Raw genomic sequence first — 24,692 nt, forward strand, 5'->3', positions numbered from 1 at the left:
GACACAGCCAGCCTGATGGACTGTTTGTTTAACCCTGATCCAACCCAGCCCCCAGGTTAGCCAGCGTGACACTCCTAGATGGGCTGAATGGACGGAGGCTCTGGGACTCCATTAACAGGGGGCCGTGTCCGGCCATGGGCAGACAGAGGGAGGGTGGGAATGGGAAATGCAGGAGTTTCCATGACCTGGATTGATTTGACTTGGCCCCATTCTCTAAAGCACCCTGGGACGCTGGGCCCACCGGGGCACCCCAGCTGTTCTTGGGGCGCCGGGCCCACTATGGTCCCCCGGCTGCTCCTGGGGCGCCGGGCCCCCCGGCTGCTCCTGGGACGCTGGGCCCACCGGGGCACCCCAGCTGCTCCTGGGGCGCCGGGCCCACTATGGTCCCCCGGCTGCTCCTGGGACGCTGGGCCCACCGGGGCACCCCAGCTGCTCCTGGGGCGCCGGGCCCACTATGGTCCCTCGGCTGCTCCTGGGGCGCCAGGCCCACTATGGTCCCCCGGCTGCTCCTGGGACGCCGGGCCCCCTGGCTGCTCCTGGGACGCTGGGCCCACTGGGGCACCCCAGCTGCTCCTGGGACGCCGGGCCCACTATGGTCCCCCGGCTGCTCCTGGGGCGCCGGGCCCAGCGGGCAAGCAGGCGAGCAGAAAGGGGAACTCTCCATTGCTTTTCGCTGAGAGGGGGCGTCCTCTCGCCCTCCCCGCCGGCTGGTCCCCGGCGGGGGCGGGCGGGGGGCCGGTTCCCAAGGCCTGTCTCTGTCTGCTCCCCAGCGGTCGACGTGAAGCCGGCGCTGCCCGTGGCCATGCCGAACTCCTGCGGCGCCGGCGGCCCGGCGGCCCTGCGGCCGGAGGCCCGGGGCGGTGCGCCCAGCGTGGACCCCGCCCTGCGGGAGCAGCAGCTGCAGCAGGAGCTGCTGGCCCTGAAGCAGCAGCAGCAGTTGCAGAAGCAGCTGCTCTTCGCCGAGTTCCAGAAGCAGCATGAGCACCTGACGCGGCAGCACGAGGTCCAGCTGCAGAAGCACCTCAAGGTGAGGCGCCCGGCGGGGGCTGCCCCCGCCCCGCCCCCCGGAGGGCCTCTCCGAGCCCTGCCCAGCTCCGCCAGCCCGCGGGGCTCTCCCTGTCGGCACCGCCCCGCAGGCCCAGACCCTGTCCGCACTCAGCAGCTGAGCAGGCTTGAGCCTGGCTGGCGCCCGGAGGGGAGACCGGCCCGGCAGGAGGCTGCAGGAGTGGGTAGAAATGGCTGCCATGGCGCCCAGCCCCCTCGCCTGGGGGGGTCCACCGCTCTAAAGCGGCACAAAGCCTTCTGGGAGGAGTTAGTGACTCGAGAGGGGAAGGGCTGGCCTAGTGGGGGGGGGCCCAGCTCTTGCCAACCTATCCTGAGTTGGTGTCTCACGGTATCGGGCGCTCTTCTGAAAGCCCCAGCTCCCGGAGTCAGGTGAGGCCTGGGAATTGCGGCTTTCGTTTAAAAATACGAACGGTTCGAGCCCCACCCCCTGGGTTGCGGAGAGAAACGTGACCCTGAAAGGCTCCAAAAGCAGAAAAGGAATTAAAAAAGACAACCCCCCCCATATTATTATTTTTTTAAATCTCATCATTCGGGGTGGAGGGGAGTGGCTTCTGGGTGAGGTTTGAAAGCCTGGGGTTGGCTAGGTTGTTGTTACCATGGCACAAGGAGGCTCTGGTTTCAGCTGAGCCTCAGAGCCAAAGCTCTCTGATCATTGAAATCCCGTGGCCCTTTTCATGAGGACCCTGGCGTCCTGCCACATTCTGATTGGGAGGGGAAAGGGGGTTGACTACACTTCACCAGCCCAAGATTCCTCTCTTGCTTTAGCTGCGGGCAGTGTTCCTCCTCATTTCCCATCCGAACCTGCTGTGGAACTGCTAGCACAGGGTGGCTGCCCCGTTCCACCCCAGAAGTGGCTGCATTGCAGTGGTGGGCAGAGGTTGCAATCCTGTGGGAGACCTTTGGAGGCTTCCAGAGGCGCTAAATAAATCAGCCACTAATTATTATTGTTACTCATATCACCGTGGCACCTAGGAGGCCTAGTCATGGCTCAAGTTCCCACCGTGCTGGGCGCTGTACAAACAGAGTGCAAAAACGACAGTTATACACAATTGTCCTTCCTTTCCCCTGCGTAAAGGAGGGAGCTCTCCCCTATGGAGCACTGCAAGCTTCTATAGCTCCTTTCATCTTGAAGGATCCCGGATCGCTCCCTTGACATGCAGCCACCTCTGGGGTGGTACCCCACCAGCACATAGCATGGCAATGCCAGGGGAAGGGGCAAGAGAATTTGAGACAAGGGCAACCCCCTGCTGCTCCCCGGCAGAGCCCACAGGAGCTTGCTTTACCGAGGTCTCGTCCAGACAGCCCGCACGCTGCATGGGGTGGAACATACCGCAGCGGGCTGAGCGGCCGGGGCCGGCCCGTGGACTGTAGGTGCAGGGGGCCTGATTCTCTGCTCGTTCACCCCTGAAGCCAACACAGCTGCACTGGTGGGTAGGAGAGGCGTGTCCGGGTTTCAGACCGGAGGCTGAGAACCCAAAGCCCCCCCACCCACCGGCCTGTTATAGCCAAGGAATGCAGGTGGGACAGACTGTGCAAATTTTCCCAGCATCCCTTGCTGGCTCCCTGCATTGCCTAGGGCTCGATGTCCCAGCCGTCCCTATTCCATCTCATTGCACCTTTGACCCCCCCCCGCCCCGTGCTGGCGGTGCAGGCCTGGCTCTCGTAGGATGGGGGGGCTTCCATGCACGCTGCCCTGGTGGGGGGCGCTTTGCCAGCTCCTAGCAGGGCTGCTCTGAGCAGCTCCCTCTCCTCAAGGAGCTCGTGGGAGAGCCGGCCGAGTCCTGGGTTTAATCCTTGCTCGTGGCTGGATGCCTCCTTGCCCACATCCAGTGCCCCCCTCCCCCCCCCCCAGCCTCTGAGCTGAAAGAAGCCCCATTGCACCAGCCACAGCCGGGCCTTCTGGGAACCCCCCCGGTCTCCCCTCCCTGCCAGCCCCGCGCCGTGGGCTGTGACCGGGCCCCGCAGGCAGGGGGTGTGTGCTTTTCTGACGGCAAGAGGGTAGGGCCCCTCCACGCTAACCTGGGTCCCCCGAACGAGGGTCTCCTCTGCCACCTGGGTTCACCCTCCCTCCCCCTCTCACCTGTCCCCCCTCCCATTCACACCTCGTGTCCCCTCTCTGGCTCTCACTTGGTCTGCCCCCACCTAGTCTCCCCCCAGCTACCTCCCCGCCCCCCGCTCTTACCTGGCCTCATCCCTCCGCTGCTGGCTTCTGTCCCCTCTGCCCGCCCGATCCCTGGCCCGCTAACCCGGTCCCCCTCTGCCTGGCAGCAGCAGCAGGAGATGCTGGCAGCGAAGCGGCAGCAGGAGCTGGAGCAGCAGCGAAAGCGGGAGCAGCTGCGGCAGGAGGAGCTGGAGAAGCAGCGGCTGGAGCAGCAGCTCCTCATCCTCCGGAACAAGGAGAAGAGCAAAGAGAGTGAGAGCGGGGCGGGGGTAGGCGCTCGGCCCCTGCCCTGCGGAGCTTGGGCCCAGCTGGGGCAAAAGCTGGCCCGGGGGCCGTGGGGATCGAAAGCCTCCCGGCCTGTATTTTTCATCTGGCTGGGCTCCAAAGTTTTAACTTTGACCGGTGATGCCTATGCCAGGAAGGCCCAGACTTGCCCCGCTGAGGGTGCCCCGTGGGCAGCTGGCCGGGAGCTCCAAGGGGAGTGGCCTGTTATTCCGACAGGGAGCAGATGGCAGCTTGCCCTCCTCTTTGGTAGGCAGGGGCGGCCCGGGGAGAGTGCAGATCCCAGCCATGCTCCGTCTGGATCCTGACTCCTGCTGGGAGTGTGGCTCGAGAGACAGCATTGCATGCTGGGGGAAGTTGTCTCCCTTGGCCCTGGGGACACAGTATAGAGCTTTGCAGGGGGGCACGTGGCCCCCGGCAGGGGCCCAGTTTGCACGTGACCTGGAACCAGAAGTGCGGGAGGGGCCCCGGGTGAGGCCCACGCCCCTGAGACTCATGTCGGGTCTGGGCTGAGCGTTCGGTCCTGACCCGGGTCTAAATAAAAGTCCCAAGCCCCTTGTCTGCCAGCCTTGGTGGGGATCTGTTGGTGGCATTGGTGCCTCCCCGCTCAGCGCCCAAGTCCAGAGGTCACCCAGCCCAGGAAGCATTAGCCCGCGCTCAACGCCCGTGGGGCTCGGGGAATCCTTCTCCCCAGCCCTGCTCTGGTCAGCGCTTGGTCAGCCTGTGCCTTTCCCGTGGACCATGTCCTGTCTGTCTGCAGGTGCAATTGCCAGCACAGAAGTGAAGCTAAAGCTCCAGGAGTTCCTACTCAGCAAGTCAAAAGAGGTGATGGCAGGCAGCTTCAACCATTCCCTCCCACAGCACTCCAAATGCTGGTAGGTTGGCCGGCGGGCGTGGCAGAGCCAGAGAGGAGGAGCGGAGCGCTGGATGAACTGGCTGGGGCCTCTCTTAGAAGACTGAGATCCCGGACTCCTGGGTTCCGTGCTCTGCCTTGGGAGGGAGTGTGGTGCAGTGGTTAGAGCTGGGGGGGCGTCAGGACTCCTGGGTTCTCTCCTGTGCTGTGGTCTGGTGGGCCACGCAAGCCCGGGTTCGCAGTCCCTCTGTCTGCTAAGCCACGCGGCCCCCCCCTTGTTTCTGGCAGAGTATCTTTGTCGGAGCCCTGGGGTGGGTAGCGGGGTGTGTACAGCGTAACATCCCAATGGGAAGTCTCTGGGTGGCGTATGGATGCGCCAGCCTTCCCCAGGAGGCCAGGGCATCACTCAGGGACGTGTGCGGTTAACCCGAATCCAGTCAAACCAAAATGGCCCTGTTCTGGGTCCCAAGGAGGGACCCCGGCCCGGCGCCGAGGCTGGGAGGTGGCTGTGACGTCTCTCTTCGCCTCTGGCTTTAAAAATGGGCTGGCACACGTGGTGGCTAATTGCATCCCAGCGACCTACTCCACTTCCTGAGCCCAGGGATGCTTAGGGGATAAATCCACTTAACCGGCTAAAAACAGATCCCTGACGGGCCGTCCCCCTCCCCCGCACTTCCTCCCGCCTTACCAGTAACGTTTTGTGTTTTCACCAGGGTCCACGCACCCTGGCCGGGGATTGCTCAGGGACCCCGGGGATCCCACCGAAATTGTTAACCCCCCCCCCCCCCCCCCCCATACACACACTTCTCCTGATCCTCTCCAGAGCTCTGCCAGGAGCTGTGAGTGCGGCCCTGGCCGGGGGGGATCCCGTCACAGCCCGATGGTCCCTCCGCCCTGGTTAGAACGTGGTTGGGTCTTGGAGCGGAGCCTGGACCTGTCCCACGTCGCAGCCTTGGCTGGAGCGAGTGCTTTCGGTCTAGACGCTGGTGCCCCGCTGCTCGGCCCGAGGATGTAGAACCCAGCGGAGGCAGGCCTCAGTCCCATCCAGACAGCTGCTTTTTATCCGCCCCGGGGAGGGGATCGGGTTGTCACTTAGGTCCCCCGCTCGAGTTGATGGGGCCTGAGTTACACTGTGTGTCACCTGGAGGGCATCCCCAGCTAGGCGGGGAGAGAGGGGTCGTGGGTAGGCTCAGATAGACCCGTCTCCCTGCATGGGTAGGACTGACGGGGGGCTGGATCAGAGTGAGTCTGCACTCAGGCTAGGGCACGGGGCAGCCTGTCTCTCTACGGCCAGATGGGTGCACAGGTACCAGCTAACGGGGTGGGCCTCTCTAACAGCTTTGCTTCTTGGCCTGTCTCCGCAGGGGAGCCCATCATACCTCGTTGGACCAGAGTTCCCCTCCCCAGACAGGCAGCCCGGGAACACCACCCTCCTACAAACTACCCCTACTCGGCACATACGACAGCAGAGATGACTTTCCGCTCCGGAAAACCGGTCAGTGCCGCTGGAGGGGAAGGGAAACTTACAATCCGCCTCGGTGGGGCTGGCTGGCTGGATCAGGGGAACAGGAGCGGCTTTGCCTCCGGGCCACTGGTTCGAATCCAACCCAGGGCAGTAGCCGGCGGCAAAGGGTTGCCACCTGCTGGCTGTTTGGGAGCCTGAGTGAGATGAGCTGGGCAGGTCTCAGTCTAGTTCCCGCTGGGCAGGTGTCACAAAAATGTGTCTGGAGGGAGGTGGGGAGGATCTGTGGTTGTAGCTAGCACAGGTTCACCCTAGCATGGGGAGGGCTGTAATTATTAATATAGGACCTAATATTCACAAGAGCCCAGTTCTCATTTGGACACCAGAATCAGAGGCCAAATTTTCATCAGAGTCCAGCACCTTGTGAGCTGAGCATATCTGGAAATCTGGCCCTGATACAGGGAGCGGAGCCCTGGCAAACCTGGCCCTGAGCTCTTTGCAAAGCCCCTAGGGTAGAACGTTAAGTGCTTTACGGACCAGACCCCCTGCCCCAGAGACCAAACAGCCATCAGAGGGCAGCAATTGGTGCTCACTACCGCCCCAGGCCGGATTTGACCCGCCCGCCCGGAGGCAAAGCTGCTTGAGTGCCCCGATCCAGTCCAAACAGCTGGTGTCTAGAAGGGGATGGCCTGCTGTTGTGGGTGGAACGGTCCCCTGAGGACTGAGGGGTGCAACGGACACCCCGGGGTCCCCCTGGGGAAAGGGTCAGCGTGACAGACAGAGGGGGAGGAAGGTTGTTCCGGGCTCTGGCAGGAATGTAGGATCCGGGGGAGAGTGAGCTGATGTCATTCACTCAGCCACAGCCCGTCTAGCTGAGAGCCGGCAGGAGGCTGCTGGAGCCACGGGCGCCGGGCACTGGTCAGGAGCTGCCAGCGAGGGGCTGGGAGGCAGTGGGAGACGGGCCTGGGGCAGCGAGTCAGGGTGGGACCGTTCATGGTGCTTTTCCTTTCCCCGTCCAGCCTCGGAACCCAACTTAAAAGTGCGCTCGCGGTTAAAACAGAAGGTGGCCGAGCGCAGGAGCAGCCCCCTGCTGCGGAGGAAAGACGGGACCGTCATCAGCACGTTCAAAAAGAGAGCCATCGAGATCACGGGTGAGCGACGCCTGCACGCCCAGGGGCCCGGCTGGCGGGCTGCCTGCGGGACAGACTCGCGGGGGTTGCCCGTCGGCGCACGGGAGCCTCTTGATCGTTCAACACGGTGCTTTGATTCTGATTAAACGGAAGTTGTGTCTGGTGTGGTCTAGAGAGGGGAGGGGGGACAGCGTTGTGCAGTGGATAAAGCACCTGGCTGGGAGCCCAGACTCCTGGGTTCTAACCCCAGCTGTGCCACTGATTTACCCTAGTGGTGAGTCACTTCCCCTGTCCATACCTCAGTTTCCCCATGTGGGGTGGGGGGAGGGATGCTGCTGCTGCCTCCCTTTGTAAAACACTTGGGGGTCGATGCCTGAAACCTGCTACAGTGTAGAAGCACTAGATACTAGTATCATTAATTGCTGGGCAGCATGTTCTCCAGCAGAACTGTTCCTCGGACACATGACAAACAGCCGCCGTGATGAACAAGCCTTTGGGGATTGGGCGTGCTCGCAGCTGCGGCTCCAGTCCATTGTTATTTTGCAGAAAAGCTGAACCCAAAAGGGGTGAGAATGTGATGTTCAGAAAGGAATGGTTGGGCAGGGAGCGATCGTCTTTGATTAGACCCGCATGGTGACCTTGAATTTCTGTGCGGGGCTCGGACAGGACAGAGAAGGGCGTGGTAGATCCTAAGCAGAGAGAAGTACATAGACTGTGTCCTTTCATTGCTTCACCCACAAACGTCAGCCGGGTGGAGCCCTGGGTCTCTGAATATCATCACGCTGACCTGCGTCCAGCGAGATCTCCAGCTGCGTACGCAACCGCGCGCCTGATTTGAACCCGCGGTCATGGGGAATGCACGCGCAAATCACGTGATCGTGCGTGCAGACAGCAGCTAAGGTGCAGTTGTGTGCGTGCTTCTTTTGCTTGGGAAAGGGGGAGACTCTCCATTGTCACTTCGCCTCGTTTAGCTTCGGGAAGTGCGGGGAGGGTCAGTTAGAATTGCTGGTCTGTGCCTGGAGCCCCGGAGAGGCTAAATAGAGAAATACCTGGCTGGCGTGTGCGGGTGGTGAGTGTTGTGTGCACAATGGGCTCTGCACTGGGAGCGTCCCGTTAGCCTCTGGGGCATGGATGTGGGCAAGCTGGCTGATGCTCCCTTACGGGAGAGACTTGTAGAACAAACATCCCTCGCAGAGACACGGCCAGAGTTCTGTCAGTCGCTTAACTCAGTTGCGGAACTCTTTGGAAGGAAGTTTTTGCCTGTGTCCACACTAGGGCTGGTGCTGGCAAGGCACTGTTGGTTGGGCACGTGAGGGAAACTTCCTAGAGCAGAGCAGGCCTGGAGGAGACTAAAGCCTTGTCTACATGGGTACTTTTCCCCAGTTATACCGATATCGTTGTACAGGTATAATCCCTGTGCGGACCGTCTCAGCCCTGAGCGGTTTTTCTCAGCGTGGTTTAGTTTCCTTCCCCAGTGACATACGTGATCCTCTTATGCTGGAATAAGATTGTCCTCACGGGGGTTGTACCTGTACAACTATCCGCCATAGGTTGCAGCGACGCTGCGCTGTAGTGCGGACGCTCCCTACATCGATGGAAGGGGGTTTTCAGCGATGGAGGTGAAATCCACCTCCCCGAGCCACAGTACCTAGGTTGGCTTAACTACGCCATTCAGGGGTGTGAATTTTTTTCACCTCCCTGAGCGATGGTGTTTGGTCGATCTACATTTTAAGAGTAGACCAGGACTTAGGTTATAGCAAAGAAACTTTACTGTGTATCCAAGGCCTGGGTGATGCTGGTAGATCTGAGGATGGATTATAGTCTGCATCAGTCCCTTTGACTGTGTATGTGTGTCCGTTGTTGGCTACTCGGGTTTGCAACTTCCAGGGTAAATGTCTGGGCCAGAGCTGGTGACCGGTCCAGCCCCCGCCTGCCTGTTTCCCCTGCAGACCAGAGCACGGCACTGAATTTCCATTTGGAGACCGAAGATGGAAACCTCGCTTATTAAGTGGAGAGTCTTGATGGTAGCAAGGCTCTGGGGCCCTGACTGGCTGCCTTAGTGTCCTGATGTTGGCTTTGACCTAGGAACCCAAACAGCTAGGATTTTCCAAAGCACATCAGATGCTGGTTGAGTGACAGTGGGAACTGCTGGGCCCATTGTGAAAACCTGGCTCTGATTTCAGCATCTGAACGAGAACTGAGCTCTGGCCCTGCAAGTGGCTGCATGCCTGCATCTGTAATTTTCACTCCATGCATCTGAAGAAGTGGGTTTTTCACCCACGAAAGCTTATGCCCAAATAAATCTGTTCGTCTTTAAGGTGCCACTGGACTCCTTGTTGAAATTTGGCCGAGAGCTCTTTTGAAAATCTGTCCCCGCGTGGCGTGGAATCTGTTTGCCAAGGCCGCCTGCCACCAGCCCTGCTGGGCGAGCTGACCCGCCCTGCTGGGCGAGCTGACCCGCCCGAGGTTTATGAGAGAGGAAGCTGCTAACAGGGCATCCCCTGGATGTTGAAATTCAGGCCCCCGTCGCTGGTTGGAAATAGCCTAAATCTGGGGACCGTCAGGGCATGCTGCAAAGCCCATTCCCCTGGGCTGGGGAGGGGCATGGATTCTGTGATGGGGATTTTTAGTAATGGTCTCTGCAGAAGGGCTGGGGTTTGTGGGCTCGGCTGCTGCTTCCCTCTTGCGTTTGATTTCCTGGTTGGATTTAATATTGTGCCCGGCCCCCTGGAGCCTGCACAGACGCAGGCAGACAAGCAGGGATGGCAGACATGCACCGATTGACACCCGCTGGCGATCGGGCCCGTCCATCTCTCCGAAACCCAGGCCAGCCCGCCCCCGGCGACGGGATCCCGGCTCCGCGAGGGATGAGCCAGTCGCCCCAGCTCCTCTGGCGGGGCTGCAGCCCGCTCGCTGTTATGCAACCAAGCGTTAATATCGAATTAAAAAATTAATCCAGAGGCCCTGTAATCTGTGCAGGGCCGTGTGTGTGTGTGTGTGTGTGTGTGTGGAGGAGGGGTGGATAATCTAGGAGCATCTGTTGCTCTTTAAGGAAATATTTTGCAGGGGAGTGGGGTAGGGGCAGATGCAGCAGCTGCCTCTGAGCCGCTGTTATATAACGTCCGAGGCGTTCTGGAGCCTCCCTGGGGCTGCTAGTGGTGGCAGATGTCAAGGGCAGGTACTTGTTTTCCTGAGATGCAGGGTGGAGTCCCTCCGCGGAGTGTCAGTGGGCCCGATCTGCAGCTGGGGCAAGTCTGTTGACGGCCACGGGCCAGATCCCAGCTGATGTAAATCAGCATCCCGTGGAAGTCAATGGAGGGATGCCGGTTGACGCCAGTTGAGGATCTGCCCCCTGGCATGTAGGTGGTGCTTGGAGATCCGCTTTCCCCCACCTAGTGACAATGGGTGGGGGTGGGAGGGGTGCAGAGCAGGCTGGGGACGGGGGCATGAAGCCAGCGGTTGTTTTCGTACCTGTCTGGATTGGAGGTTTGTGCTGACCTGGATTTCTAACCTGGAGTGCCCAATGGCCTGGGGCAGCTGCAGCCGGGGAATGGGGAGGCTCGGGAGGGGTGGGGGGTCCATGCCCACCCTGCTGTGTGGGAAGATGGGATTTTTTTCTTTTCGATGCATTGCATCTGGATTTGTGTTAAATCCAGCAGTCTCCGTGGCGCGGTCATTTGCTCCATCCGCTACTGACTCCGACCGCTATCGGCTTACCCTTGCTTGCACCGGGGCCCACGAGGGCGCAGCCCCGGGGGATACGGGCCATGGCTGGGTAGGGAAGGTGATCTCGTTCCAGCCGTGCGAGAGGTGGCAGCGGGACCATAAAGCTCATGATCACAACTGCATGTGTGGCCAGCCCCCCCGATTCCGGACCACGCAGGGAGCCGTGCGGAGCGGTAATACCCTTCGCTGTAAAGGGTCCTGTGTCAGGGATTTAGCAAGCCCTGAGCCCGGCTCTGTGCCCATCCTTTGGGCCCAAGAATTGGGGTCAGCTGATGATAATTACATTTCATCCTTCCCTAGCTCCTTCCACTCAGGGCTTGCAAAGTGCTTGGCAAACACTACAGAATGTAACCCCTGCAGCCCTACCCCTGCGAGGAGAAGCAACAGTCGGGGAAACTGAGGCATGGAGCCAAGCAGTGACTTGAACGCTCTCCGAGCTGGGACTAGAACTCCTGCTGAGTCTCCTGTCTAACCACTAGACAACACTCTTGCACCCCTCTCCCAGTGTGGAAGGAGTGCACTGACGCTGGGGAAATCTTGCCCAAAGGCAGCGTCCCTTCCTCCCAGACCCATGGCGGGTCAGTTGTGCAGATATCCATGCCAAATTGGCTGGTGCAGATCGATGCCTTTGCTAGTCTGGCCCTCAGGGCCGGTCCAGGTCCATGCTGGATGCCCAAGACAGGGTGAGCCCACTTGGGAAGAGCAACGAAGATTGCAGGGTTTAGCTCCCGGCACTCGGGAACGACATCTGGATTGGCCTGGCATTCGGGAGCATTGTGGGGAACGGGCGTCTGTGCCGGCAGCTGATGACGTATAGGCAACTCTCCCTTTCTCTTGCAGTCTCCTCCGTGTGCAACAGTGCCCCAGGGTCCGGTCCCAGCTCCCCGAACAGCTCCAACAGCACCATCGCTGAGAATGGCTTCGCTGGCTCTGCCCCCAACATCCACACCGAGGTAAGGTTTGCAGAGGGAGCCCCCCGGGGGGGCGCTGGGCCTCCCCCACTCCAGTCCTCGCTTGCTTTCTTCAGCGCGAGCCCTGACCAAAGAGCTGAAAACTCGTCTCCTCAGTGGACCTGCCCCGTCTCCATCGACACTGCACTGATACGCGCTCGGCACTTTTCCTTGTTCTCCCCGCTCTCCGGGCAAATCTTGTGGCTGTTGTAACGTCAAGGACGTTTCCCTCTCTTCTGTCTTGTCTCTGAACGTTTTCTTTGGTTACAGGAGGGCCGCAGCGTTCCAGGAGGAAAGGGTTAATATTGTGTCGTCCTGTGGTGGGGATCGCTGGGGGCTTCACATCGCTGGCGTGTGACACGAGCGACCCGCCCGCGTGTGCGAGGCGTGTCTGGGTGGATGCTAGTGGGACGATGGACTTTCTAGTGGAAACGGCGCCGATTCTCTCGCTCGCCGCGGTCGCGTGACTCCCAGAGGGTTGGGGGAAAAGAGCCTTTGGGTGATTTGGGATTTTGAGGGTATTTTTAGCTGGGGCTGGGAGAGTGACAGGGCCTTTTTCTTCCTCTGCAGTTGGGATGCTGCCATTGGGAAAAAAAAAAACCAAACATATGTTGCCTAAAAAATAAAACAAAACAGCCAGTGACCAAACTAACCCCCCCAGATACCTTCCTCAGGATCCGAGTGACATGAGCTCGCTAGAGTCAGGCGGTCGTTTAAATCTCATTCCCCGTGGTTGCTGCCCTTTTTTTACTTGTTCCGGTTCCTTCAGCTGGAAGCTGGTCAGTTACCCTTCCTGCTCCTTGGTGTTTTCGGAGGGGAAGGTCCCCAATGCAATCGCCATATGTAGTTTCAGGATGAGCAGACGTACCGGAGCGGCTGGTGCAGAGAGATTGACGGCCCTGGTTGTGGGGTGTGACGGGGACAATGTCCCCTTTAAATCGTTAAAGGGACCATCCTGGGGCGGCCGAGCTGGGCCCCCCATGTGCGTGCTGGGCGAGGACCGGGGACGTTCCACTCACAGGACATGGGGCGGGGTTGGGCGGGCTCTGGTTGGCCGACATGGAGTTCCTCGCGACCACCCGCAGCCCTGTGTCGGCCACAGCTAGTGTTTTTTGTGTCCACGGGCCCTTTGGCTGTGTCCCTGGTGATGCACAGTGCCGGATCTCGGCGGGACGCGGGTTCTAGGCTCCCACCATCAGCCTATCAGCTAGGCCCTGCTGGTCGTCGTCAGGGGGTTCCCTGGCCTGGTCCTACAGCCTGCAAGATCCTCTGGAAACATCCAGGTCCGAACCCAAATACAACCCACTTGAGCCATAGGTTTGTTCAGGTCTCTGCATCTCTCTTCCCCCCGCCCCGCCGAACGAACACAGGAGGGCACTGCTCTGATGGTGGTCTCTGAGCTGTCGCTTGGCGTAACTGGTCGTGATCCAGGCGCTTTGCTGGAAGAGACGGGGACGCCCCCTCTCTCCTGCTGTAGTGGGGAAGCTGGAAGCATGCCCAGGATCTCAGTTAACTCCGCCAGGCCCAGGATAAACCGGAGGGACAATGGGAGTAAGAGGCAAGCACAGGGCGAAGGCACAGAGAGAGATGGGGCAGGGCTGGCCATGTGCCTGCCCAGGGGAGCCATCCGGCGGGTCGGCAGAGACATCTCTTATCACCAGTCAGCCTGAGCTGCTGCCCCCCGATTTCTGCAGTGGGGCTTAGCTCCCAGATGCAGGTTGCTGCGTGGATAAGGGCAGAGAGGGCGAGGCTGGGAGCGCCGAGGGGACACCTCACCTCGGGGGCTACGTGGGCTGAACAAATCCATGGAACGAAGTCTGGGCCCTACAGTGTCGGCGCTGAGTAGGGAGGGTGCTCACTGGGGGAGGGAAGAGGGCATGCTGGGGGGCACCCTTTCCTGGGGCACCGGAGCTGAGTAGAGGTGGAATTAGGGGGAGGTTCTTCTGGGGTGCTAGGGGCGGGGCATTCACCCTCCTGGGGTGCCAGGGCTGGGCCGGTTCTCCCTGGGGTGCTGGAGCTAATGTTTTACGCACCGTATCTGAATTCAGCAGGGGGAGTTGGGGGGGCCGGATCCCAGGCCATCCAAGGACAGGAGCTCGAGAGGTGCCAGGCTGTGGGGCTGCAATGGGGCTCAGCAAGTTCCTCGGGGGCAGGGGCCCAGAGCAATAGTCATTGACGCGGGCAGCGTCTCTGCCCCTCGGCTGCCCGCAAGCCAGTCCCATTACCCTCCGTTTTAGGGATGGGGAAACTAAGGCACAGAGCAGGGACAGTGACGTGCCCAAGGTCATGGGGGGAGTCCTTCTTGGCATCTAATAGCTGCAGAGCTGAGACCGTAGGGACCACCCCTCTCCATCCACACGCTGCTTCCCCCCCACCCTTCCCCAAGGCCCTTGCTAGGACAGAGCTTCGGGCTAATCTGCTTGTTTGACGCCTGCGTTAGAAGAGAGCACCCCCTGCTGGCTAGTGCTGCCCTAGCAAGTCCTGTGTCTGGCGGGCTGGGGCTGACCAGCCGCACCTGAGCTGTTGCCACGTCCTCCTCTCTCGCTTACGTAGCTTTTTACCCTTGTCTCTTTCTTCCCCACTCCCTCCCTCCGTCCGTCCTTCCTTTCTGCAGCAGCTGCTCCCCCAGCACAGAGCCCTGGCAATGGACGGGTCCGCTAGCCAGCTCAGCCTCTATACCTCCCCGTCACTGCCCAACATCTCCCTGGGACTGCAGGCAACGGTCACCGTGACCAACTCGCACCTCAACGTGAGTACGGGCGCAAACGTGCGGCAACCTGACCCCCCCCCCCCCCCCTCCGGCCCAGCGAGGAGAGAGGCAGTAGGGGGAACAGAAGCCGCGCTCCGGGGCAGCGCCTGGCACTAGGGAGAGCGAGGCAGACCGTGCCCATGCCAGGGGTGTGCGCTGTCGGGGCACACCAGGGCTGCATCGTCCCATGCACCAGCACGGGGCGGGGGCAGCGTGGAGCCAGTCTGAGCTGGGGGCCGTTTCGCACCCACGTCGCGCGGATGTCGATGACGGTGGGAAAGCCCGGCCAAGAACCCAGGAGTCCTGGCTCCCACACACTAGAGATAATCTGCACGAAGGCAGAGCTTTACCTCACAGCAGGGGTAGTTAATAGGCAGACCGGGGGTCAAATCCCGACCGCCAGATCCTTTTGAACAGACCCTGAAATCTTTTAATTTGCTGCTGCTTATCATTATTGTTGGGGGTATTTTTAAAATGATTTTCTCTGGAGTCTGGACCTTGACCAAGAAATTTGGACCTTGACAAAAAAGAATGGACTATCTCTGCCTTACAGGGTGAGCAGCACTCGTTTCCCTCGAGTTATTTGAGGGGGGCAACAGCACCCCCATTCTGATAAATCTGGGTGGCATTGCTGTAGATTAAGGGTGAGATGAGATTAGAACCTCAGCCCCTAGTAACAGGAAAACGACAGGCAGAGGAACGTGCTCTGCTGTGTGCCAGGGTAAAACTGAGCAACCCTGAGAGCCAGGAGCTCCTGTGTCCTGAGCCTGGCTCTGCCACCGGAACCTGGCATGGCCTTAGTTAAATCACTTAGCGCTCTGTGCCTTGGTTTCCCTGGGAACAGTTCTTCACAGGAGCGTAGTGAGCAGCAGTCAAAGCGCGTAAAGCACTTTGCCGGTGAAGAGCTCCATAAAAACAAGCCAGTCCTCTTAACCTCCATTTCAGGGATGGGGAAACTGAGGCACGGACCGGGGACAGCGACGTGCCCAAGGTTGTGCAGGGAGTCAGCGATGGAGCCAGCAATAGAACCCAGGGGTCCCGACCCCTCGTTCCCCAGCCCTCGCCACTAGGCAGCTCTCCCCGCCTGAAAGAATTGTCATCCTAAATAGCGCTAGATAAATGCTAAGCCGTGGTTATTGTGGGGGTAATGGGAGAGAATTGCTGCAGCTGTAGCATGGCCCCCCCCAGGCTCATGGCCCCCCCCAGGCTCATGGCCCCCCAAGGCTCTGCAGGTGTGTCCAGGGCTTTGCATGCCCTGCCTGCGGGGGGAGCTCCTAGGAGATTCTCTTTGCAGCTTACGCTAGTGTCGCCAGGGGCCCCCCTCTGATCTGCCACCCTCCCCTCTGCAGGCCCATGCGCTCAGACCCCTGGGATCTCAGTGCAGCCTGGAACTGGGACCGTAGTTTGGGGGCCAGCGTGCATTGGGGGCCGAGGTGTGGGGACTTCCAGCCCGGTCAGGGTGGGGAGTTTTCTGATCACCCACAAATGGGTCTGGGTCTGTGAACCTGCTAGGGGTGACTCGGTCTGGGTCTGTGAACCTGCTAGGGGTGACTCGGCCCCGTGCAGCCAGAGGGGGGTGTGGGGCTGTTTGCCTGGCCTGGGGATGTGCCCTCAGGGTGAGCTGGGCTCCAGACAGAGAAGCCCCTTGCGACTGGCCGCGTCTGGCCGCTCTGCAAAGCCCAGCGTCTCGCTGGGACCCCACTGTCCCACCGGCGGGTCAGGCTGCTTCCACCCCCCAGGGAGGGAGGCACTTTATCCAGACAGGCCAGGCTGCTTTGGGGACCCGGTTCTGACCCGGCTGATTCTGCGCAAGCCCTGGGCTGAGGGGCCGACTTCAGTTCTGTGGTGCGGGTACCGGCCGGAGCCTGCTCCGTCCCCCTTGGCCTGGTCCCACTGGCTCCCCTCTCTGGGGTGCTCAGCGGGTCGGACCCTGCTCCTGTCAAATGTGGCTGTACCGGGGAGGCTGAGTGCTCACCCCACCACATGCACGTCCATCCGACACACACACACACACACAGGTCCATCGGCCACCCCTCCACACCCACACAGGTCCATCACGCACACACACAGGTCCATCTCTCTTTCTCTCTATCTCTTTCTCACACAAACACAGGTCCATGAGACACACCCACACCCACAGGTCCATCCCACACCCACACACGTCCATCACGCACACAGACAGGTCCATCTCTCTTTCTCTCTATCATACACCCACACCCACAGGTCCATCACACACACACACAGGTCCATCTCTCTTTCTCTGTATCATACACCCACAGGTCCATCACACGCCCACACCCACACACGTCCATCACGCACACACACAGGTCCATCTCTCTTTCTCTCTATCTCTTTCTCACACAAACACAGATCCATCAGACCACCCACACCCACAGGTCCATCCCACACCCACAGGTCCATCACATACCCACACCCACACACATCCATCACACGCACACAGAGGTCCATCTCTCTCTCACTCACACACACACACAGGTCCATCACACACACACACACACACACACACATATGTCCATCAGACACCCATACACACACACCGGTCCATCACACACACACACACACAGCCATCACGCCCCACCCATCACGCTGCCCTCACCAAACAGCCGCCCGTCACACACAGGTGCTATTGAAGAACCCACCAGGTACCGGTGTGGAAAGGCCTTTGCAAACCTGGCACTTTGGAGTCTTGGTGGCATTTAGGGCCCTAAGATGGTTGGGCTCAGTACGGGGGGTAAGCGGGTAAAACTCTCCGGCCCCCTTGTTTGGAAATGATTGTCCTTCCACGCGGCCCCCTCCTTCTCTTCGTTACTGTCTCCACCCTGTCCCGCACATCAAACAGTCGGGGCGTCCGTCACCTTTGACTTTCCTTAGCTGCTTGTGGCTCTGTTGGTTTTAAACCGTAATTAGCAAATCCGAACAAAGAATAATACTGAAGAAATCAACTGTTCCCCGAAAAAACAGCCCGGCTTGAGGATGGGCCCACGGCTGCAGAATGGGTCCTTGCCCACGTGTGGGGACCGCAGGGTTCGGTCAGCTTCCCCCAGTTGCTGTCACATTTTTGCACGTGATTTCCTCCCCTCTTTTCCATCTCTCCCCGCAGGGCGGGAGGAGGCTGCAATGGGGCGAATGCAGGAGAATGGGGACTTAGCCCGGTCTGGGCTCGAGGCTGGGAGGAGTGGGGCATTCGCTGTCTCGTGTCTCGCGGGTGTTATCCCACTGCTCCGATTCTTGCATGCCCGGGAGAGAGCAGAGCTGCGGGGCGGGGGGCTGCAGGGCAGGGTTCGGGTGCGTTGGCAGAGCGGGGTGCGCGGAGGGGCAAGTGCAAATATTGAAGATGCGTTGGCAGAGTTCGCTGCGTGCTCCAGCCGCGCCCTATGCTCCTGTGAGCAGCTTACACAAAGTGGAGACCTCGTCCCTGAGAGCCGAGGGGCCGAGCAGCTGTTTGGATGGGAAGGGGCTTGGCGGGAGAGGGATTCGTCCTGCCCGGAGACAAAGCCTGCTCCTGGGGTTGGAGCCAAGAGGCCGCTGGTCACTCCAGTTTCCTTGAGCCGAGTGAGGCCGGGTGTCCAGCCAGGGTTTGTCTTGAACAGTGGTTTTCAACCTGGGGTCCGTGGAGCCCTGGGGGCCCACAGACTCTGGCTAAGATTTCCAGAGGGGGCCACGCCTCCCTTCGAAATTTTGTAGCGGTCCACACATGAAAAAAGGCTGAAAACCCCTGGCGGGGAACCGTTGAGAGCCCAAGATTTCAGGCGTGCGGCAGCGTGGGCATGCCAGGCGTGGCTCTGAGGTGGCGGGAGTCTCCCTGGTGGTGTTCGTGGTTGTGACGACGGTGGGCAGAGCGGACCCTTCAGCTCAGGCTGGGGGTGTCGGCCCAAGGGCTTAACCCTCTTTAATGCGGATGGTTCTAGGCAGATCTAGGATGGGCACCCAGCTGGCCGGTGCCACTCCTCGAGCCGGGCGTGACTGCAAGCCCATGGCAGCCATGGGTGGGCACGCTGGCCACCAGCCAAGGTGCACAGGGCATGGGACATCTTTGTCAGCTCCACCTTCACTGGGGCAGGGCTTTGCAGCCATCTGAGGAGGGGAGCAGAGATGGGGACAGACCCGGATGCGGGTTACTTCATTCATGGTCCTAATACCCCCCTTCCCCATTGGTAACCCCAATGGGTTTGTGGTCCACAGGAGACCCTGCTGCCCCCGCCCTGGCTGGAAGCCCTGAGCAGACAGAGGTGTGTTTGTTGGGGGGGAAGGGGACATGATCGCGCCCCCCTGTGCCTGGCCAGCTTTCAGGAGCAGGACAAAGGTCTGCAGAGGAGCAGCCCCCCCCCCGACACTCTCTCTTCTCTCTCCTTCCCCCGCAGGCTTCCCCGAAGCTCTCCACCCAGCAGGAGGCAGAGCGCCACGCCATCCAGTCGCTGCGCCAGGGCGGGGCCCTCACGGGCAAGTTCATGAGCACCTCGTCCATCCCCGGCTGCCTGCTGGGGGTCGCCCTGGAGGGCGAGACCAACAGCCACGGGCACGCCTCCCTGCTGCAGCACGTGCTGCTCCTGGAGCAGGCCCGCCAGCAGAACACGCTGATCGCCGGTGAGGGCGGGCGGGGGGGCCCAGGCCATGCTGGGGGAGGGCAGGGGGCCATCACCGAGGGACCTTGGATACAGCTGCCCTGAGACGGGGCTTGGTATCGTTCGGACGCCCAGTCCCCGGCTCTAACCACTAGGCCAGAGCTGGGAACAGAGCCCGGCGTTCGGACGCCCAGTCCCCGGCTCTAACCCCTAGGCCAGAGCTGGGAACAGAGCCCGGCGTTCGGACGCCCAGTCCCCGGCTCTAACCACTAGGCCAGAGCTGGGAACAGAGCCCGACGTTCGGACGCCCAGTCCCCGGCTCTAACCACTAGGCCAGAGCTGGGAACAGAGCCCGGCGTTCGGACGCCCAGTCCCCGGCTCTAACCACTAGGCCAGAGCTGGGAACAGAGCCCGGCGTTCGGACGCCCAGTCCCCGGCTCTAACCACTAGGCCAGAGCTGGGAACAGAGCCCGGCGTTCGGACGCCCAGTCCCCGGCTCTAACCACTAGACAACACCCCTCTGTGACAGAATCACCAGCCTGGGGGGGGCCAAGCTGGAGGCAGGCCAGAGGGGTCGTGGGATGGATAGCCTGCTGGGAGGGGGGGCCGCCTTGCAGGCGCAGCAGGGGGCCGGGGCGCAGGGTTCTGTTCCCGGCCGTGCCCCCGCCCTGCTGCCTGGCGTCGCCCTTTGCGTGTTCAGCGGCGGGGCAACATACACGCCAGGAGCAAGGCCGGCCACCTGCGCAGTGACCAGCGCGGGGGGGAGAACCCAGGCGTCCTGACGCCTCGACCAGCAGCCCCCCGTGCGGCGGGCTCAGCACTTCCTGCGTCCCGCTTGACCCTCCGCCCGGGTGCTCTCTCCTTCCAGTGCCGCTCCACGGCCAGTCCCCGCTGGTGACGGGCGAGCGCGGCCCCACCAGCATGCGGACGGTCAGCAAGCTGCCCCGGCACCGCCCGCTGAGCCGCACCCAGTCGTCCCCGCTGCCCCAGAGCCCCCAGGCCCTGCAGCAGCTGGTCATACAGCAACAGCATCAGCAGTTCCTGGAGAAGCAGAAACAGCAGCAGATCCAGCTTGGCAAGGTTGGCCGGGGGAATGGGGCGGGCGCGGGGCGGGGCGGCTTGCGGGGCATGGGCGGCTTGAGCCTGTCGATCCCCAGAGAAAGCCCCCCTCCCCTTGGGCCACCTGCGAGGCGGGGGGGGCGTATCAGCTGCCATACGTGGCCCCGGGCGCCAACCCCTTGTGCCCTTAGACGGCCCCAAGAGCCCTTGCCCCTCTCTTTAAAGATCATCACCAAGACGGGCGAGCTGCCCCGCCCGCCCACCACGCACCCCGAGGAGACGGAGGAGGAGCTGACGGAGCAGCAGGAGGCGCTGCTGGAGGACAGGGTGCCCCTGGGGCCGGTGGCCTTGGTGGTGGACGGCTCGCCGGAGAGCGAGAGCACGCAGGACGAGCTGGAGGAGGACGAGGGCGGCGAGCCGGTGAAGGACGACGGGGGCGCGAGCGGGGATGAAGAAGAGCCCATCGACTCACCGGAGGTGGAGGAGCTGGGCATGGCTTACAAGCAGGTGAGCCCCTCCCACTGCTCCCCTAAGTGAACTCGGGTCTCCTCTACCTTATGCATCATCTGCCAGGAGAACGGCCCCTCTCTTTAGGCTGACAGGTGGATTCGAACCCAGGGACTGTCAGCGCTAAGGCCTTGTGCCTCTACTGCTTGGGCTAAAGGAGTGACTCCCCCAGCTGGCACCAGTAGTAGGCTCTTATCCTCTTCTGTGCTCCAGCCACCAGAGGGCGACGCTGTGCTAGTGGGGGATGTGCCACCATAGGTGGGACCCCTGGGAGGAGGGGACAGCCGTGGGAGATGCTCGCCCCAAATGTTTACTCCAGCTGCAGCGTGTGGCTGCAGGGGTCACGCCGTTCCAGCCTGCACAATGGGTAGGGGTGGGGCAGCTGTTTGCCCTGCAGATCCTTCCAGCCCGCCTTGATCCAGGCACGTATCCTTGGCCCATCACCATGTGGGTCCGGATCCCAGCTTTCCCCATCCCCCATTGAGGGGTTTGGCTCAGGCCCCCAGCTTCTCTTGCCAGGGTGCGTTGTGCTCATGGGGGGCTGCACCGAGGGCTTGTCATGCTCACAGCTGGTTGGGAGGGGGCGTCCTTCTCTCCTGAGGCTCCCCACCGGGCTACTGGGAGAGCCAGGGGGGCTGGGAGGTGGGGAGCTCGCCCTGGCCAGCCAGCTGTGGCGGGGCAGGGTAGCAGGCGCTCGCCCTGGCCAGCTGGGTCCAGCTTACACAGAAACGGGCTAGTGAGATCATCGGGCAACTGGAAGGTGGCTAGTGCTGGCTCCTGATGAAAGCCCCGGCCGGCAGTGGAAAGTGGCCCCAGTCGCGGGGCTGGGCGCATGAGCGGTGGGGCAAAGGCCTGGGCACAGTAACCGCCCGCTTGCATGCCTGGCCGTGCTCTGGTATGCAGGCCCACCTCGCGTGGCCGGCCGCACGCGCCCCCGGGGCACTCTCACGCCTGATCGCACCCTCCCAAAGCCCTGCGTCCTTTGGCACGCCCCGGCCCCCGTCTCCCATCCTTCCCAGCTGCAGCCGTTCGAGCCAGCTCTCCGTGGCCCGCTTCGGCTTTCAGCTCCGCCTCTGCCGAGCCTGCTGCCTGCCAAGCCGGCTCCCCATTCATCAGCCACGGCTCTGAGGGGCGAGTGACTCATCCACACCCGCGCATCGCCCTCCTTGCTCCCCGCTTCCGGCCCCCGCACAGCCCCCCCCCGCGTCGTACCCAGCTGCTGCTGCTTCCGGGGCATGACTCATCCAAAGCCTCTCGCATCCCCGCTCCCCCGGCTGCTGAATATTTGATCGGGCGGGGGTGCGTGTGGACGCGCGGCGGGAAGGGATGAGTCTCGTTCCCCGGAGGGGATGGGGTTTGTAAAAGGAGAGCGGCGCGGGCGGGCAGGTGGGAAGCCGCTGGTGTCTCAGCAGTGCCAACGGTGCGCTGTGGTGTTGTCGGGCCCTGGCACGAGGAAAGGGATAGACCTGGGAACTGCACCCCTGGGCCAACCCATGCCCTTAACCTCATCACCGGGGGTACCTGGGGCACTGCAGGCTGGTTTCCTACAGGGTTATAAACATGGCACAGAGGAAAGGGGCAGGAGGAGCCTGGCTGCTGGGCGAACGCGGATGCCACAGCCTGGGTGTTGTGGGGCATCGAAAGCCAACCTGGTTCAGCGGGAGGCGGTATGGGGCAGATTCGGACAGATGTGTGAGTGCCCAGAGCTGGCTGAGTGGGACTGAAGATGCCCGCTTGCCCCGTGCGCTGGGCCCCCTGCCAGCTGGCCATGCCTCTGCACAGATCCTGTCTCTGCCCTACAGAATGTACAGTCTTAATAGGCAGAGCAGACAAAGGATGGGAGGGGAAACTGAGGCACGGAGAGGGGCCTGGGTGGGTCAGTGGCAGAGCAGGGAACAGAACCTGCGTCCCTGCTTGTTTCCCTACCGCTGGACCGTGCTGCTTCTGGAGGGCTCGGCCGTCGGTGAATTTCCCGCCCTGTGTACATCCTCTCTCTGCGCCGTGTTCTGGCAGGTGTTCCCAGACGCTCAGCAGCTGCAGCCCATCCAGCTCTTCCCAGCTTCCCTGACAATTGCCACCCTGCCTCACCAAGCGCTGAGCCGGACCCAGTCCTCGCCTGCCACCGCGGGCATAAAGACCACTACGGCTGAACCCCCGGTCAAACACCTATTCACTACCGGTAAGAAGTCATGTGTCTCGCTCCTCCCAGAGGTCACCTGGGGGGAAAAGCAGCCCAAGCCACGCCCACAGCCCAAGCTCCACCCTCACGATGCTGAAGTGGGGTGCTGTTCACAAAAACGTGCAGAAGCACATAACGTGATCATCCCTCTCCTTTCTTGAGTGCTTTGATCAGTCGGGGAACCGCTAATGCAAACAGTCATCATTAGACTTCAGAGTGAACATCCCGCTGCGCTGAATGGGGCAGCTCAGGCCTTCTTCGTGTGCTTGTCTGCGGACTCAGGTGGACATCAGGATGTGGCTCATGCCCGGGTCAGCTTTGGACGGTTTCTTTTACAGCCCTCAGGCCCAGAAACTTTTAAATGATTGAGAAAATGAAAATGTAAGATTCTGGAGCAGGGTCTGGCAGGAGGAGTCTCAATTGGCCGAGACAGCCAAGTTCTCCCTGCTTTTCCGGACGATCTGCCTTAGAAAAGAGACCCAGGACTACGCTACAATAAAAAACCCGCAGCACCAAGTCACAGAGCCCGGGGCAGCTGGCTCAGGCTGCGAGTGTAAAATCGCAGTGTTGATGTTCAGGCCCGGGCTGGAGCCTGGGCTCTGGGACGCTCCCGCCTCGCAGGTCTCGGAGCCGGGGAAGAGACCACACGTCTACACTGCAATCTTACAGCCCCTCAGCCTGAGCCCTGCAATCTGTCTCTTCTCCCAGCCGCCACACCGAGTAGGGTGGGTCACACCTGCTCACTGCCCCCAGGAAAGCCTCCAGGGCTGTGCCCCAGGCCATGGGCTGCCCCACAGCCAGAGGGATCTTGGCTGCCATGGGGTTCCTGCCGTACTTCCTGTCCCTTCCCTTCTCTCCCCCAGGCGTGATCTACGACACGTTCATGCTAAAGCATCAGTGTATGTGCGGGAACACTAATATTCACCCAGAGCATGCTGGGAGAATCCAGAGCATCTGGTCCAGGCTCCAGGAGACCGGCTTGCTGAGCAAGTGCGAGGTGAGGATCCTAAGGAGGAGGCTGGGGTAACGCCCCTGCCCTGGTGCAGGGGGGGATGTGTGGGCTCAGGAGGCAGCTATCAGGGGTTGAACCTCGTGCAGAACGTGTCATGGGACCATGAGTAGCTGGGGCCTTAGTTTATTGTCCCACCTCAGAGATGGCAACGGTGGCGCCCCGGCACGATCTCCGACGTCGTCACTGCAGAGTTAGCCCCAGTGATGGGGACCCGCCCGCGCGTGAGCAGCCATGGGGCAAAGCCCTGCCCAAGTCACGGGGCCCTTGCTGGCACTGCGTTCCCCCAGGTGTGTCGCTGGGACATCCGGGGGCACAGCCCCCCGGTTCTTGGTGTTGCACTACCCAGAGCCGCTCTGTGATTCTCTCTTGTGGGAGAACTTGTCTGTCCTTGGCCCGTGGGGATTGTGGGACTCGGCGTGCAAAGGGTTTAGCCGGCGTTCTCGCTGCAAAGTGAGGTTATCAGCCCGAGGGAAAGCAGCACCCGGGCGCCAAGCCCCAGCCGTGCCAGCCAGTTGGGGTTGAAAGCCCCACCAAATCCGGCGAGAGGGTTTTGGGTGTGGATGGGGGCGGGGGGAGAGCCCGGATTCACTGTGCAGTGCAGACGTCGCCCTTCCTAGCGCAAGAGACTCGGGTGGGGATGGACCCTCCCCAGCTCCATCCAGCCCGGCCAGCTGCCCGCCAGAGGTGTCAGTGAGATCGGATTCCCCCTGCGTGGAGCAGCCTGCCCCGCAAAGGGGGTGGCAATAGCCCACTGAGAAACCCCCGCCCCTGCCAGCCTAGGGATATGGTAGGGAGGGGGTATGGCTGGAGTGTTCTGTGCTGCTGCTCTTCTCTGCTGCCCACGGCCTGTAGGGGGCGATAGGAAGTGCAGTACAGGTTAAAGCAGCTCTGGGGTGGCTCTGAATTACCTCAGGGGCTGGAGAGGGCTCTGCACGGCCTCCAAATACAGGGAGCACACCCCCTGCAGTCCTGCC

At 61.4% G+C, this 24,692-nt stretch overlaps 1 protein-coding gene across 10 annotated transcripts in view; it reads left to right on the forward strand.

The window, feature by feature from the left end:
* HDAC5 (histone deacetylase 5) overlaps positions 1-24,692 on the forward strand; it is a 106,457-nt gene that overhangs the window by 60,733 nt on the left and 21,032 nt on the right. For 6 of the 10 annotated variants that reach the window (XM_075123636.1, XM_075123640.1, XM_075123637.1 and 3 more), the window contains 12 exons: positions 771-1,027; positions 3,334-3,478; positions 4,269-4,383; positions 5,726-5,856; positions 6,843-6,974; positions 11,520-11,632; positions 14,244-14,378; positions 18,761-18,983; positions 19,830-20,041; positions 20,246-20,527; positions 22,541-22,706; positions 23,570-23,703. In XM_075123636.1, coding sequence (XP_074979737.1) covers positions 771-1,027; positions 3,334-3,478; positions 4,269-4,383; positions 5,726-5,856; positions 6,843-6,974; positions 11,520-11,632; positions 14,244-14,378; positions 18,761-18,983; positions 19,830-20,041; positions 20,246-20,527; positions 22,541-22,706; positions 23,570-23,703 — 2,045 coding nt within the window. The remainder of the gene's footprint in view (positions 1-770; positions 1,028-3,333; positions 3,479-4,268; positions 4,384-5,725; positions 5,857-6,842; positions 6,975-11,519; positions 11,633-14,243; positions 14,379-18,760; positions 18,984-19,829; positions 20,042-20,245; positions 20,528-22,540; positions 22,707-23,569; positions 23,704-24,692) is intronic. The other 4 variants (XM_075123639.1, XM_075123638.1, XM_075123635.1 and 1 more) reach the window with 4 other exon arrangements.

The sequence above is a fragment of the Caretta caretta genome, chromosome 27, assembly GCF_965140235.1.
Source record: "Caretta caretta isolate rCarCar2 chromosome 27, rCarCar1.hap1, whole genome shotgun sequence".
In the NCBI taxonomy this organism is placed as follows: Eukaryota; Metazoa; Chordata; order Testudines; family Cheloniidae; genus Caretta; species Caretta caretta.